The 18,046-nt window shown below is 29.9% G+C and overlaps 1 protein-coding gene across 3 annotated transcripts in view; it reads right to left on the reverse strand.

Annotated features, from left to right (window-relative positions):
- Positions 1-18,046, reverse strand: part of Gapvd1 (GTPase activating protein and VPS9 domains 1) — a 171,107-nt gene that overhangs the window by 6,781 nt on the left and 146,280 nt on the right. For all 3 annotated transcript variants that reach the window (XM_075370371.1, XM_075370370.1, XM_075370369.1), the window contains 6 exons: positions 17,774-17,916; positions 17,461-17,574; positions 16,498-16,709; positions 14,213-14,327; positions 4,059-4,329; positions 349-483 (listed from right to left, as the gene is read on the reverse strand). In XM_075370371.1, the coding sequence (XP_075226486.1) occupies positions 349-483; positions 4,059-4,329; positions 14,213-14,327; positions 16,498-16,709; positions 17,461-17,574; positions 17,774-17,916 (990 nt within the window). The remainder of the gene's footprint in view (positions 1-348; positions 484-4,058; positions 4,330-14,212; positions 14,328-16,497; positions 16,710-17,460; positions 17,575-17,773; positions 17,917-18,046) is intronic.

An 18,046-nucleotide genomic window follows, 5' to 3' on the forward strand; every position in this document is an offset into this window, starting at 1 on the left:
ATACATTTAAATAACTACAGTTATAAATATACAAAGTAAAGCAAGTAGCATTTTTTAAAGAAAAAAATTACCGTAATTTTAAATAGAAATTAATACTTTTATCACTAAAACTTCAACTATTAAATTTAAAAGAGTGCATGTATCTGTTACTATAAATGCACTACTAAATATATACTTCACTACTTGCTCTTTTTCAATAAAGTTACCTTAAGTATACCACAATACATATATTGCAAGCATGCATTAAAAAAACAACAGATATTATTAAATGCAAAAATATATATATATATATATACTACTGTTCATTAAACATATTTAATCATAGTAAATAATAATTTAATCACTGACAACATAATCCATGGTCTTAATGAATTCAATAGCTGAGCAGAACTGGACCCACCAATACCTAACTTCACCTTCCAGACGACTGCCATAAAAACTGTTAATATACTGAATGGTTGATAAAAGAGAAGGAGGATTTGCCTAAGAACAAGATAAAAAATTAAATATTAATTTAAATATTTTTTACACAGAAAAATTCTTATAAGTGTGTGGTCACAAACACAATCACTAGTATACTCTCCAGGTGGTACTACTGCTGGTGGTCCATCCCAGGCCTACAATTCTGCAATTTTGTCTTGAAATCACAGTTTCTATTGACTTTGGTAGGGACTAGACATTTTTGGTTACTTTGTAATATTCCATTTAGAACCATTTCTGATATGTCAAAGTGTAATTCATTTCTATTTATTGTTTACTTTTTTTTAATGGATTATACTATTTCTTTTAGTTGATATTTTCTCTCAACCACTTGAAAGTTGTTCTATTTTAAAAGTAAAAATTTAATTAATTTATGTGAAATTATAAATTATAAAAAAAAAAATCAGTTAATATTTATGCGTGTGTAACCTTGTTGATTGTTTTTCTTACATTTTTACAATTTTAAAAATATGAGGGATATCTAAAGTAAAGATCGCTGGGAAATTTCTCTCCTTATGGTTGGCAAACCTGTGTCGTTCATGGCCACATCAGTAATATACACACTGCATTTTTGTCTGTAAGTTGTAGGGTCACCTACAACTTTGCATATAATGCAATTATATTTATCTATTTATTGATCTATATGATAATTTTATGTAGTTCTTTGTTAAAAGTTAAAAATATTATTAACTAATACAGAGTTCAATGTTAGATATGAAAGATAAAATATATTTTTAGTGTAATTATTAAGATTAAACATACTTTCATTTCAAAACAGAAATTAATGATTTTTAAAATAATTCTTTCAAAATTCAATTTTTTGAAACTTAGAACTTATGCTTTTTATATCTGAAAGGGAAAAATAACAATAGTCTATAAATATTACATAACATCATTAAATAAATAGATTTATAAATATTAAAATAACATCTATTAAATTTGAATGGTTTCACAAGTTAAACTAGTAGTAATTTTGTGGAAAAAACTGTCCATGTCCATGAAATTCACGTTTGAATATTATGGATTCAGGGAAGTATCAATTATATTGTTTTACTAAAAATCACTGTTTTCTAGAAAAGAATCAAATGTAACTTAAGTAAGACTTCTTTGCGTGAGGTCTTCAATTATTATAAAAAGAAAAATGTAAAAATTTTGTTGTAGAAAAAGACATTTGTTGTAAGCACAGTAAATAAAGATTATACTTAATTTTATGTACTACTACGTATCAATATTGGTAGACACGGGCATACATGTATATATTCACTCAAAATAATTTTCTTGCAAAAGATGAATAAGTACATGTATTATTAATATCCAAACTGGGTTAAAAATCAACAAAGGAAATGCATACATTTGCTTTAAAAGTGTTTGATAGTAAAGATGTTACCCTTTACTGCACTACAAAATATAATATCTTAACACTGAAACATGGATTTTGCTACATGAAATGTATTATAAGGGTCAGGAGTTATTATACAAAGCTACAAATACAGTTATTTTGCATAAGCTCCAAATTTTCTTTCTATAACATACCCAACCCTCTTCAGATTTCATATGAATTAAAAAAGAAAGGCATACAAAGAAAAGAATATAAGTATACATATACATGATATGAATCTTATCTTAACTGCAATAAACATATTAATGCAGGTTGGAAACGTATATAAATTTTTAAAAGCATCACTAACCTCCTTAAAATGATATTTTTCCCCAAACCGAAAAATATGGTTCATATTACCATAAATTAGTCTTAAAATACAGCACCAGAAGGATATATTCATATTATGTTAAAAGAAAAGTATTTCCTACAAGTTGACGGATGGTTTTTTTTCTTTATATTCTCAGAAGTTTGAAACTTTCAATAAATTGTTATAACAAAAGTAAAATTTGTTACCTAAAATAACTACAAACAATTAAGACACTTTTGTTTTATTAATTAAACTTGGGGTAAAACATTATGAAAGTTTCTTCAAATCAGAAAACTGTTCTAAATGAGTATTAATTTTTAGATTATTTTAGTAACTGCTTGTAAGTAAACATGAACTGTATTCAGTAAACATGTCTAATTAGAACAACAGCAGAAAATAAATAGTGACACCAACTAAACTATAATATTTGAGGATAGAACTCAAAAGTGAAGATTCAAAGTTAATTTTGGCACTGTCATCAAAATAGTTAAAAGGAATTATTATCCAGTTCACCTTGTAAATAGAATCTATCTGTTCTTCACAAATATTACCAATCATTATTGGCTACTAACAAAAAAAAAAAAAGAATAATTATTGCTACAATATGAAAGAAAACATAGTTCTGAATAAACACTCATACCACTACTTATCAACAACCGAAAATTAAAAAGATTATCTTTATTTCTTTATTTTGCAGGTTATCAACTAGACCTACCTACTGTAATTTTTTTAAATTAAATTTTTCCCTTTTAATAATAAATACAGATTATGTTTAAGATGAAGTGTTTGACAAATTATAAAAGTTAACTTTTATAATCCTAATTCCATATTTAATCATACAACTGACTTTTTCATAAATTTTCAGCGAATGATATTTCATAGTTGCAAAATCAGCATTAACAAAAACTAACGTTATAACTAGATAACCAGTATTACAAATATACTTCCATATATTTCAGATAAGAAAATATCTTTACAGAGATGTGATAATTAAACTTGATTTTAATCAACCCAGAGATGATTTGATTTCCATGCATAAATCAACACATGTTTTTTATGAACCCCTATGTATAATTATTATAGTTATGGAATAAAAAAAAATATATATATATATATATATATTTTATTTTTTGTTTTTTTCACCAACATATTGACCACTGTGCTAATTAAATCCAATATTAACAACTTAACCACTAAAAAAATAAAAATACCAATAGTCAACTTTAGTGGGATCCACATACAGTAATGGCAGTCATCATTGACTCCGGTAACAGCAGTGGAGTTTTGTCATTCATACAGATTTTGTGGTTAATAATAGTTTTATCAGTTAATGTATTTTGGTGGGACACCAAAACTTTTCTGTTTTTTTTTTAATACATTTTTTTTGTAATTAAAACCAAAACCTTGAATATTGAAGTATGCAGAGTAAATCAACTCCTTTGTTAAATTGTTAAAAAAGGGTATGTTTTCATAATTCTGAATCCATCTAGTAACAGCCTATATAACCTAGAAAAAATCTGCCTTTTGTGAATATAGAAAATCTTATCTTTTTTGTGAATAATGGAAATGTTATCAGCCCTGTCTAATTTGACAAATATTCATTGTTTATAGAAAATTTGCCTAACCTTAACATTCCAGAATCTAGTTCTACTTTATATATTTATGATAAGTGATTAAAATCTGGCTACATTCAGATTAGTAATTAATTGCATGAAGAAGTATTAATATTCTCAACACATTGAACAAATCTAAAACTGTTAAAACAATTTCATACACATTTCTCTTAATGTGAGTTTTGTTCAGTTACTCTATAAAGCAGTTATTCGTTAATATTAAATATAAACAAATCTAATATAAATGTATGATGTATTAAATAAAGAGTACAGTTACCTTGATGAGAACATACACTAAAACTGGTATAAGATCATCAGCTGCAGGAACACTGCGATCAGATGCTAATGACAATAAATTCATGATAGTAGTACAACAACGAAATACACAGTATAACTTATCACGTGGTGTTTTATATGCTGATATTGCTGCTATATCAGCTTGGGCTGAAGGCCAAGGGCACTCATAATAATACATCTTTGGAATTCGTAAATCTTTGTGACTTGGTGTTATAACTTTAGAAAGCTTGTTCATGTGTTCATGCAGTACTCTGAAAAGAAAAATACTTTTTGTAGTAAACATTTTTTAAATCAACAAAATAATTATTTCATTCTTATTGTTTGTAAACTATCTTTACTGTAATATTACATTTATAATTTGATGAGTGCTAACATATTACTTTTTGAGGTGTTAAGAAGGCAGCTACTACATTTTTATCCACCAAAATAATTACTAATGGTAATTAAAATATACTTAAAAATTTATTTTATAACAATTTTAATTTATAGCAGTGAGTATTTCTTGCTTACCTGTAGTATATTCTAATGTTTTCAAGCTGTTAACTATAAAACATAAATACAAAATTGAATAATATTTTAATACATACATTGCATTACCTGTGATAAAATTAAATTGTGAGAAATTAATGTGAGAAAACTATTAAATTTACCGACTTATTCAAAAATATGCAGATCAAAGATACATGGAATATCGTAGATTGATTCTTAAAAATTTTAGAATTTCAGGTTGGTGTCTACTCAAATACTGTAGTATAATTTTTTTTATCAGTTACTTAGTTACTGGTTGATGGATTTCTCATTTATTAATAAAAAAAAAAAGTTTTAATGAGACAAAAAACAGAAATTCTACACCATTCTTTTACACATATATCCTGGATCCTACGTTCTAATTTATTACAATTGTCGACTTTCTTTAAAAAAATAAAAATTGGTTTAACACTCTACTCTCTTTTTTTCAGCAAGTGTTTTATAAATCTCTATTCTCCGGTTAGTCTCTTAAAACTTACCTTTTATTTGCTGCTTTCAAGAATGATAAAAGAACTGGCACATCAGTATTATTTCTATGGTGAGAGGTATAAAGGACTTAAGTAAAAAAAAAAAAATGTTTTTTTCAATGGTAACAACATGCATAAAAAAATTCTCTTTCAGATGGTATAAAAGGTTTAAGTCAATTATTATTATGATTGGTTTTACAAGCAGTGACACAAACGAGTTAATTCAATTTTTCAAACTTTTGGTTGGTAATATGGTCTTAATTCAACTTGTGTCTTTTTTAGTCATAAGACATCTTAATTCTTTTTGACCATATTTTTCTAACAATGTGAGGTCGGTATAAAAGACTTAAATCAACTTAATTCTATTTAAACATGTTTCATGTTAATTTTGGTCTGTTCAAAAAGGTTTAAGTCAATATTTTTATTTTGATATTACATAAAATTTGTCAGCCAACTAATTTTTTTAAACATATTTTTACATTCAGTAAATTTTATATACAAAATCAGATGATTTAGTAATGTTAGTATTCCTGATATTGTACAGCTGTTTTCTATAAGGTTACAAAATATATTGTTCATTTAAAGTTACTTGTTAAAATTTAAAGTAATAAAATATGGGTGATCGCTCATGAAAGATATAGAATATGGCTTTAAGAAGCAACATTGAAAAAGAAGACTGGTAAATGGCATAATCTTTTTTGTTAATTCTAGGTGATATAAAATGTATTCTACTGTTTAGCACAATTCTGCGAATTATCCTTCATTATTGAAATATTTTGATGTACTTCTGTTTCTCCAACTCAATTTTTGGTAAAGGATTTCCTTCTGCCATCAAATGTGTACAAATATAAAGAAAATACTTTAAAAAAAGTTACAACCAAGTATTTGCCTGAGTGGTAATTCTGTTTAACATAATGACTTGTACAACTCATTAACTTGTTCTCATGTTTCAAATAACCTTTATTTTCTTTTTCCGATTAGCCTCTGGGAATTAATCTTCAGGTATAAATGAGGATGATATGTAAGAGTGTAAATGAAGTATAATCTTGTACAGTCTCAGTTCAACCATTCTTGAAGCGTGTGGTTAATTGAAACTCAACCACCAAAGAACACCGGTATCCATGATCTATTATTACCATCTGTATAAAAGTAACTGTCTTTACTAGAACTTGAACACTGGAACTCTCGATTTCCAAATCAGTTGATTTAGATGTTTGAAACAGCCTAAATTCTCATAATCTAACCCCCACACTTCAGATTATTCTTCTTTCCATACATGGATACATCCAGTAATTCGCCAAGTATATCACCAGTTGCAATGACTCTGATTCTAATTCTTCGACAGTGTGATTATGCAGACTTATTAAGATAAAGATGAAACATATGTTCTACCACAAGAAAGTGATAGTAGTGAAGATTCTGCTCTTTCAATTACAAGGAAACAAAAGTCAAGAACGAAAAAAGTCTAAAATTATTGTCAATGAAATTCATAATGCAAATTTTGAAATATAAGGCAGATTGAAAATTGCTCACAAAGTCATGCTGTGCTGTAGTTCTTGAAGAGAGGCTATTAGACCAGCAGAATAAAAAATAATTAAAGAAATGGGCAAGGAAATTCATAAAGAAAGAAAACAAAAATTCAAAATGGTAAGGCCTATACTAATTTTAGTGGGAAAGAAGTATCGGCAAGGGAATTACTGAAACCACTAAAAAAATGTAGAAATGAATGTTATCAGTTTTTAACTGATGAAATTCAAATTGCTATTTTTCATATTGGGAGTATTGGAGCTTAGGATCCCATGGTAAGAGTAGATTTTATAGCTGCACATGCTAATAACAAAGTATTGTTCAGTCAGAAGAGAAAGCCTGAAAGTTCAAAATCAAGAAATGTTAGTTATGAATATTTTATTCAGTTCAAAGGAGAAAGACATGTTGTTTGCAAGGACTGTTTTACCAAAACCCTAGATGAGAAAGAAAAATTTATTTGAAACTCTTTAAAAACAAATCCTAAAGTATATCTGAAATTACTAAAAGTGATCAGCGAGGGAAGCATCCTTCAATTAATAACTGAAAATGAACTGGAACAAGTACAATCCCATATAAAATCATTCCCTTCATACGAAAGCCTTCACTCGCAAAGGACAAATGATAAAAAATTTCTTCATCTCATTTGAATTTAACAATCATGTATGATCAGTATTGTGAGAAGACAGAAAAACCAGTCTGAAGAAAAATTTATGAGAGAATACCACAGCATGAAATTGTTCTTTAAAAAACTAAGTTGACACTTGTCACAAATGTGACACTAACAATGAAGATAAAAACTGCAGATGACAAAGTAAAATCAGAAGCTGAAGATGAATTTAGAGTGCAGCAAGAAGCTGCTGATGAAAGCATATGAATCGAAGAGAATCAATAAGGAAGCTGCAAAAAATAATGAAATAAAGAAGGTTTTTGTGTTTGACCTACAGCAGTGTTTACAAACACCATCTGTCTGTATTTCTGTTATATTTTATAAATGCTAGTTGTGGATGTTCAATTTAACAACCCATGATACATCTGGAACTTCAACACATATGTGGCATGAGGGTTTAGCTATAAGAGGAGCTAATGAAATTGCCTCATATGGGTACAGTCATTTAAGTACAATTTCTAAAAATGTAAAAGAAGAAGTTATCTTTTATTCTTACACCTGTGGTGGGCAGAATGGAAGCTCTCACATATCTGCTATGTTTCTGAAAGCAGTGGTTGACTTTCCACATTTTAATGTCATACATCACAAATTTTTGGTTCCTGGTCATTCTCACATGGAGTGTGATGTTGATCACGGATTAATTGAAAAGAAAAAAAAGCCGCTTTCTATGCTGATATATCATCTACATGATTGGTATGAGTTGGTAAGGAGCACTGAGCAGAAGAAGCAGTTTACAGTTTGTAAAATGAGGCAATTTTTGTGTCATTTCACAAACTGTTTTGTTTAATGTTTAATACCATTATATTTTTACTTCCTTGTACAAAGTAAAAGAAGTATTGCGACTTCCTTTACTTGCAAAAATTTTTGGTTTCAGATTTCAAAAGAAATATCCTTTTTGACCATTCGTGAAATTATTTTGACTAGTTTTGGCGTGATGTCTGTACATACATATGTATCTTGCATAACTCAAAAACGATTAGCTGTATGTTGTTGAAATTTTGCTTTTAGAACTGTTGTAACATCTAGTTTGCACCTCCCCTTTTGATTGCAACAACTTAAACAAAAGTGTCCAAAAAACCAAAAAAAATTTGGATTTTGGACTTTTTCTTAACTGCAATAATAAGCCCTCATTGTGAGCTTTTCAACAATATATCATAATTGGTACTTATTTTCATTGGTTCCAGAGATATACCCAAATGAAATTTTAATTAATGAAATATTTGGAACTTACAAGGGGAAGGCACATTGGTTCAAATCAGACTTCAATTATTAACCTGTGATTGTAAAAAAATTTTACGATAAATAATAATTTAATAATAACAATAAAGAAAAATTATAAAAAAATATCAGAAGTTATTAATGAAATAAAATTTTATGTACTTTTTATTAAAAAAAAAACGTGTATGTATAATTTAATAGGTGTACAAGAAAGTCATGTGGTGTCCACATCAGATTTTCTAATAAAGAAATTATTTTACCAATAACTATTTTATTGTGAAAAAGAATAATTGAAGAGCTTACTTACCACTAATCCTACAATTATTACTAAGTTTATCACTGTCCATTAAAAACAGAAACATTAGAACATTTTGGTAAAAAAGGCTTAAGTCAAGATTTGTTTGGTCCAAGAGAATTAAGTCCGTACATCAGTAATAAAAAATTGTGAAAAATGATATTAAAACCTAAAAAAGAGGTGAATTTGCAGATTAAAAAGAAAAATACGTTTAACAGCATGAGCTATTTTTTGAATATTCAATCAATCATTGCAGAGTTTTTTGAATATTGTTTTTGCTTTCCTGATAAATCATAGTTTTTGACTTTAGTCCTTTATACTGCCTACCGTAGATTTATGAATCAACTTCTAAATTTTTGCAATGCGTTCATTTTAGAAAAACCACAGTTTTAGACATACTTTCAAAGTAGTTTTCTACAGCAACTTTTCCCTTCAGTTTTTAATTAAGTTTCTGGGAACATTCCTTCAACCAATTATTTAACTGATTACTGATCAAACCTCTTTGAGCATCATTGTAGCATAACAGAATAGCAGTAATATTCATATAATAATGTTGTACCTCTTTCTTTTAGGTTGATTTCAACTAAAAAAGAAAACCAGCTGATGCCATATTGGAAGAGTATGCTTTAAAGACATTATTTAATGTTAGTGCTAACCAGTGTATCTTAATCAGGGTAGACCAAAGCTTTGCCAACATTTTTGAACAATCAATAAAAATTGCATTTTTTGATCATGTGGTTAATACTAGTGCACTGATATCTCAGTAATGGCTCAAATTGATGTCACACTTCTGACCTTATTTCCTAAACAGATTTCGTTAAGTCGCTTTGAACATACCCAATATTTTTGTCACTTGTCGCAATAGACAGACATCTGCTCTCAATATTAACATTAAATAATCCACACAGAAATGCTTGTAACAATCATAAATCTTTTCTTTTTTTTTCATTATAATTTCACAGTTGCTTTTTCATGTGGTGTTTAATGTTTTTAACAGCAATTTTTTTTTTGCAAAATTTTACATCTGTACCTTATCCAATGACGGAAACAAGGTGGGCATACTTTTCTTTACTGTTTAGCTGCTGGAACCACTGTAAGGTGTTACTTCAGAGGATGAAATGTATGAATGTAAATGAAGTGCTGTAATCTTATATAGTCTCAGGTCGACCGTTCCTGGGATTTGTGGTTAACTGAAACCCAACCACTAAAGAACACCGGTGGTATCCATGATCTAGTATTCAAATCCATATAAAAGTAACTGCCTTTACTAGGATTTGAACCTTAGAACTCTCAACTTCAAAATCAGCTAATGAAGAGTTAAACATTAGACCAAAACCAAGTGGGCTAAGGTGGGCGTACTGTGACATCCAGAATAATGCAAACTTTATGAATAAATAACAATTTATAAGGCAAACTGGTTCTCATTCTTTGCAAACATTTTGCAGCTACAATTATTATTATGTAAAAATTAGTTTTTAAGGGATACTACATTAAAGAATCTTTCAACTTTTTTTTTTAGATCATTTAAATAACATTTCAGATTATAGAGAATCATTAAAATAATAAAAAGTCATAAAGAATAATATAACATTTTCTAATCCTATACTAGAACAGTGTTTTCAAAAAATATGTGATTCTAAGACCCATAACAAATAAATATTTCTTACACAGGACTGTCTGGAAAGCAATAAGAATGAAATAACTTATCTTTTTTTGGATAAACTTTGAGGGATTCCTGTTCCATAACAACTTAGGTTGGGATCTCAGGTACTCAAAAGGACTCACGTATATTCTAATCTTGTATTACTCTTTTCATGTCTTTTTTCAAGTAAGGTATCAAGATACTTTTTCAATGCCTTAATACGAAAAAAAAATTAAATTAGTTTGGAACAATGTTATGCCATCAAATTTTGTGTGGAACTAGCAAACGTGATCAGACACACTTTAAATGTTAAAGAAATCTTATGAACAAGCTAATTTTATCAGTACATGTATAACAGTGGCACAGGACTTTCAAAGAGGGTCATGACAACACTGAAGATGAATAATGTTCAGAGTACTCTTCCACATCAAAAATTGATGACATGCAAATCTGAGATATTAGTCTTGAGCAATAATCACTGAATTAACTCCCAGAATGATTGCAGAAGAATTGGGTTCCCTAAAACTATCGTCTATGAAGTTGTGAGACAGGAATTGGATGCGTGGAAAATTTTGCAAAAACTTTACTCTTGAATAAATAGTCATCTGTGCACCAGCCAAGAAATGTTTGGATCGTTTGACAACTTAACCTGATTTCTAGGATCAAGTGATCACACTAGATAAATCACGGGTGTTCAAAAACAACCTGAATTCAAAAAGCCAAAGTGCAGAAGGCACATTACCAAATCATCTCGCCCAAAGAAAGCTCACAAGAGCAAACCAATGATTACCATATTTTCTATTTTCAAGGGATTGTTCAGAGAGAATTTGTACCACAGGGCCGAATGGACCAAATTTTCTAAGCATAAGTTATAGAATGTTTGGGGAAAAACTTTTGCATTTGCATTAAAAGATAGTTTCTTTCTTCATGGATCTTCAGCATGACAATGCACCAAACCATTCATCCAAAATATCCATTGTAGTTCTTTCATATTCATTCTACGGCTGTGACTTGCCATCTGGTAAATATTTTTTGTTTTTGTTCCCCAATTTAAAAATGAATATGAAAGAATCTAATTCAGAACATAGGAAACATTAAAAAAATGGTGGGAATGGTCTGAACCTTTCTCACCATTTAATAACATGGGAAATATCAAGCAATATAAGGCACCAGGCATTTACTATGAAAAATGCTTGGAAGCATTGCATGTATTCTAAAAAAAAAAACCTTTTAGGATATCATTGATTTGTGAATTTTTTCAAGAGTTTTTTTTTTAATAAAATAATTGTAGTTTCCAGACAAACCAAGCATAAATTCTTAATTCATTAATCTAGCTCACTTCTTAGTTCTAGCTATATATAAACATATATACAATCATAATAAAATGGCAAAGAAAGGAAAAAATAAACACAATTAGAGGCATAAAGAGCACTTAATGATATGCTAGTTATTATATAAAATTGACTAACATTAAACAAACTATATTTTTATGAAATTGGACAAAATATATAACAGTGCTAATACAATTTATATTAATGAACAGGGTTATCTAAATATTAGGTACAGCTAACCTGCCATGCTTCGCTGTGGCACATTGTGGTTGCATGGATGAGAAATGAGAAACAAAGCATACATTTCATAGAAGTTTAATTTTGCAATACTTGTGGATATACAATATTTTTTGTTTTTCCACTGTCTGCGTAGATATAAAGGCTATCTGGTTTGCCGACTCGGGAATACGCACATACAGTTGTCCATGTGAGAAGCAATCCGCATCTAAATCTAAACCACACAATTCTAAAGATTGACCTTGAGCTTTATTGATTGTGATTGCAAATGCCAATCGAATTGGGAATTGCAATCTTTTAAATTGAAATGGTGTATCGGTCGGGATCATGGGTATTCGAGGAATGAGGACATCTTCACCTTTGAAAGGCCCCGTTAAAATTGTTGCTTCCACTACGTTATTCATCTATTTCTAAATCGTACTGCAAGTCGCGTGCCGTTGCAGAGTTTTGGCTGATTAATATTCCGCAACAGGATAATTGGCACACCTATTTTCAATTTTAATGTGTGTGGTGGCATCCCTGGCAGATCAAGTGAGTTTAAAAATTCTGTTGGATAATTAACTACTTCATCTGCTTCCACAACGGTGTCTATCGACTTATATGTAATTTCCTCACTTTGAATGCTGGATTGAATAACATTAAGTTGATAGACATCTTTATTCTTTGCGGCAAGGATAACTCGTTCACTGAGCCAATCGTGATTTCTATGATTAATTTGAATATCAGGAAATATTTTATCGATCAGTTCTTCTTTCGATGTTACTAAATTACAAAAATTATCAGGAAATGATATTCGTCTAGATGTCTCATCGACTGGCAGCTGTCCGTTTCCAATGTCCAGTAACTGTCGTGAGAATACCTCAGCTGATGGATCTTTCTGCAACTGGACATGCATATTCGTAGTCAACTGCAATGTACATACGTGTCGCCACAGTGTTGAATATTTCAGACAAGCATTTATTTCGTCTGCTGGTGTCGATCGAGAAATTACAGGCAATGTTTGCCTAAAATCTCCTGCGAGCAATATCAAAGCATTCCCGAATGGTTGAACATTTCCACGCAAATCTCGTAACGATCGATCAAGAGCTTTAAGCGATTTTTTATGTGCCATCTTGCATTCATTCCAAACAATGAGTTTACATTTTTGTAATACTTTTCCCATACAGGATGCTTTGGAAATATTGCACGTGGGAGTCTCGATGATTTGCATGTTTAATGGCAACTTCAGAGCTGAATGCGCAGTCCTTCCACCTGGTAACAATGTCGCAGCTATTCCAGACGAAGCAAGAGCTAAGGCTATGTCATTTTTTGATCGGATCGTAGCTAGAACCAATCTAATGAGGAATGTTTTCCCAGTTCCTCCTGGCGCATCCAAGAAGAAGGTCCCCCCAAACTACGTCATTTATCATTTGCATTATGCGATCATAATTGCCTTTCTGTTCACACGTTAATTTGGGAATGTTTGATTGGATATATGACTGAAGATCACCAATGTTGTAACTCTGTTCACAGCGTAAATCCACATCAAATGAAGTAATCGCAGCTCGGGTGGCTGCTGGCATTCCCAATTGACTAAGAACTTTATTTGCATTAGCTAAGCCCTTGTCTTCAATATTTATCAATGCTTCGTTGTAAATGCCTTCTGTAAATTCAGACAAAAGTGAATATTTAACCTAACAAAGGATTTTTTGGTCATTATGTAGGGATATTATTTTCTGTGTATTTGGTTATTTTGACTTTTTTTGTTTACATAGTCTTAAGTCTATCTGGGCTATAAGAAAGTTGGGTGTGTTAAATTATTTACTGTAAGTCATCCTTCTCGTTGGCTTTTCGTTTTGTTTTGGTCTTTTTTTTTTTTTTTTTTTTAATAAAATACAGATGTTTTAGCTGTTAAATATAATTCAAAGAAATTTGTTACTTAATCAGTTGTGATTTTGTTTATATTGGCAACGGCCATACGGGCTCTTTGTGATTGGTCGTTGTGTTTGACAGTGGCCATCTTGCATTGATATGACTGGTTTTCCTTTGTTTACATTTCCATCTGATTTATTAAAAATAGATGAAAACAATCTTTGATGCAGGTTATATATTGTGCTAAAATTTGAGCTTTATCGGTGCAGAACATTTTGAGTTTTTGAAGTGGACACAAACAAACTTAACATTTTTATATATATAGATTATATATTTTTTTTATACAACTTTAATTTATAAAAAATACTTACTGATCACGAGAAATATCACCATCTCCATTAGGATACATAGCGTATATATATACCCTACTAATAACAGATCTTTCAATAGCAGTACGAGCCATTGTCAACTGAGATTCACTGGCAGCTGAAACAATTTGAAATAATTTATCAATATATAATTAATATCTCTCCAAGTGTTTAATAAAGGATATATCACTGCAGTAGGATGTTCAGTGTGGTTTTAGTTTTATATACCTTTAGCTTTTTTCATGAGTATTTCAAAGTTGAGAACATCAATAAACAACTAACTGGTTTATATAGATAACATAATAATACATTATACAAATCATTGCAGGAAGGTTTAGTTTGATATTCCAGCCTAACAAAAAAAAAGAGAGGCTTCAGCATTTGCTTAGAAGGATCAAAGGAAACCATGAAAAAATCTTAAATCAACATTAAAAAACAGAATTACAAATAAATAGCAAAATGTTTTTAAAGCCCTATTTATTTACAATTTTTTTTGCAGTGTTTTGATTAAAATTTTTTCATGGTTTCCTTTGATCCTTCTAGGCAAATGCTGGACTCTCTTTTTTTGTTAGGCTAGAATATCAGACTAATCTTCCTGCAATGATCTGTATAATATATTATTATGTTATGATCTGTATAAATCAGTTGGTTATTTACTGATGCTCTCAGCTTTAAAATGTCTGTGAAAACAATTAAAAAATAACTAAAAACTAAACTCAACATCCTACACTACACTGATCTATTTTATTACTATCAGCTACATTAAAATTATTACTACACTGATATCCTTTACTACTGATTATAAAAAATATTATTTAAAATATAAAATATTATTTTCTATATAAAAACTATTATTTCATTATGTAGTAGTATGTAAAATGTGAGAATGGTGCAAAAGAAATGGATTTAAAAATTTATCAAGAATAACATTGATGAATTGCTCTCTATGTGCCAACACAAGAAGAACCCTCTAGACTATCTACCACAAGTTATTGAGGTTAATTCATATGATGGCATTGTACTTCAATTTTACATCACACATGATTTATTGCTATAATTCAAGGACACTAGGAAAGTTTTGCAATGACTTTATTTTTTTAATGTTTCAAAATAATCTCGACCACACATTACACATTTTTCCATCTTTGAAACCACCTTCAAAGAAACACTGCCATGTTTCATCAGAGATCTGGGCATACTCAAAGCCCTTAAGAGGTTATTATTGCTTGTAAAATGTCTCCCTTTCAGTCTGTTCTTCCCCAAGGAATAGAGTACAGACACATAAAGTAAGGTCAGGACTGTAGGGAGGGTACTCTAAGTTTTATTCCAGTACTGGCCAAATACTCAGAGCAAACTTTGGAGGTCATCACAGTCCTTCCATTTGGGCACAGCTTCTTGAGAGCTTCAACAATTTTAGGGAGGCATTCCTCAGTATACCACTTCCCTGTAACTGTCTTCTGAGTTTCCAACACAACTTGCAGTAAAATTACTCTTGTACTAAAAAAAAAGGCCATCATTTTCTTCTTCACTGATCTGGATTTTCTAACACCCATTGGGATCTCCTCATTTTTGAACAATCATACTTTGTTCTGAGACTTGGTCGGGAAGTCATAATAGTTTCATCACCTGTCACGATATTGCTCATCAGAAGATTTCCCATTTTCAAATTTTTTCAGCATTTCATGGCACCATGAAACATGACATGCCATCTCATCGTCGGTCAAGTTATGCGGTACCCAAAGGGTACAAAGCTTTCTAACTTGAAGGTGATCTCACAGAATAATACAAACTGTTAGCCCATTAATGCTCAAGAATACCTCTATTTGGTAGTAGGTCACATGCTTTCTGTCTCAAGTACTTTTATTACTGCAGAAATGTTTCCCTCAGTCATCGACAAAGGCGGTCAACTTGACCTTGAAAGCCAAACTTGCCTCTTTCAAACCCTCAGTACCACCTAAATATTGTTGTATAATGAAGATAATCCTCATTTCACTACCTCAGCTAAAAGGCAAATGACCTGAGATAGCAACTAGAATGGCTATAGTGCAGGTTGGGTCCTATGCAAACTAACTTTTGACCGTCATCAAATTTTCAAGATCTTGTAACTGTGATGATTCCTTCTGTCATACTGTAAAACTTTCCAAGTGCCCTTTGTATGTTCAGTAAAGCTAAACTATTATATTGAATCAGTTATCTTACAAATAACTGGAAGATTTAATTGTTCTAGTTTTCAGAAAAAAAAAATTCACGAGTGAAAATAAATATATAAAATATTATACATATATTACCTTGCCAAACAGGATCTCTTTCCATTTCCAAAGCAAGAGTTTGCAAAAAATTATCTAAAAGATCATTTTTCTCATCAGCCAGTGTAAGATGTTGAAATTCAGAACTGAACCTTGCTACCATATTTTCTCTACGCTCAAGGAACAATCTGACACATACAGCCATTAGAAAACTAGTGCATACTGCTCTATCACTATTAACACGTTCTGTTAACCTGTCAGAAAATAGAAATACAAATGTTACTGATTTAAACTTTCAGTAGTAAATTTGTAAAATCTGACTAACTCTAATAACATGAGAAAGTATAAAAATATATCAAGACTAATTTAATAGTTAAAAATTATTAAAATGAATTAGCTGCACAATCATTTTTATTGGTTATACCCTGAACCCCAATAATGGGGATTTTCATGGCCAAATCTTTCTGATGAAATTACCTGAAAAATAATAAATAAATTAAGTATGTAAACTCCCATGTATAAATTTAAATTGTTTGTAGAATAACCTAATGTTATCCTATGAATTATAGCTCACAAAAATGAATAAATTTCACTGGCATAATTTGGGCCAGTACTTTATACAAGTTTTCTATGTTTCTTTTTAGATAGAAATGTTTTCTTGTAATTAGCTATTCAGCCCCAACAATCATTGAAGTGGATACAATTTTAAGTCAAGTGTTGAAAGTGTTATAATAACACGGGAAAAATTTTAATTACAACACATGATGGATCTGGTATACCATTTTATGAGCTACTTACACAGTGTCTAAATTACGGCTACAACCAAATCAATTAGTGAATTTCATTAAATCCAGAGAAACTGCTCAAGAATAACGCTACAAAAAATAAACTTTTTTTATGTAGCTTAAAAAACATTTATTCATTTATAAAATAAATTTAATGTTTATAAACCAAGTAAAATAAATTAATAAGACCAACAATTCATTAATAGGCAAAATAAAATACCTATCCAAATGTGCTAAAGTAGAAAGCAAGGCTTGACGACAACGTATTAAATATGAAATATATGGTGTTCTTGACTTATAATCTTCCTTCAGCGATTCAAAGAGCTTGGTACAGCTAAAAAAGAAAAATATTTTTATTACATTATGTCATTACAAATAATTTGAAAAACATCAATTTGGTGAGAAAATTATATATATAAAACTTTAATATACCAAATAATTTAAAATTATGATCTACATGTATTTTATTTACCTACTTTACTTTACAACATGTATGAAACATACTATAATAATATAAAAATGTAAAACCCTACCCCTGACTATCAAACAATCGCACACAACGTAATGTTTCATGAAGATGTGCAACAAGAGAACGATCTTGCAGATTAATAGCTTCAGCTAGCTGGAGTTGAAGAAATGCAACCAGTTCATTTTCTTTCTGACTCCAAGCTTCTCTCTGAAATAAAAAAAAACTTCATGATATTATCATTACTTCATGATATTATCATTATTATTGTTGTTACCTATATTTAAAATAAAAAACATAGATGGGCTTGTTTAAATTTTAACATTCATCCAGTGTATTT

This window comes from Lycorma delicatula, chromosome 7, assembly GCF_047948215.1.
Source record: "Lycorma delicatula isolate Av1 chromosome 7, ASM4794821v1, whole genome shotgun sequence".
Classification (NCBI taxonomy): Eukaryota; Metazoa; Arthropoda; class Insecta; order Hemiptera; family Fulgoridae; genus Lycorma; species Lycorma delicatula.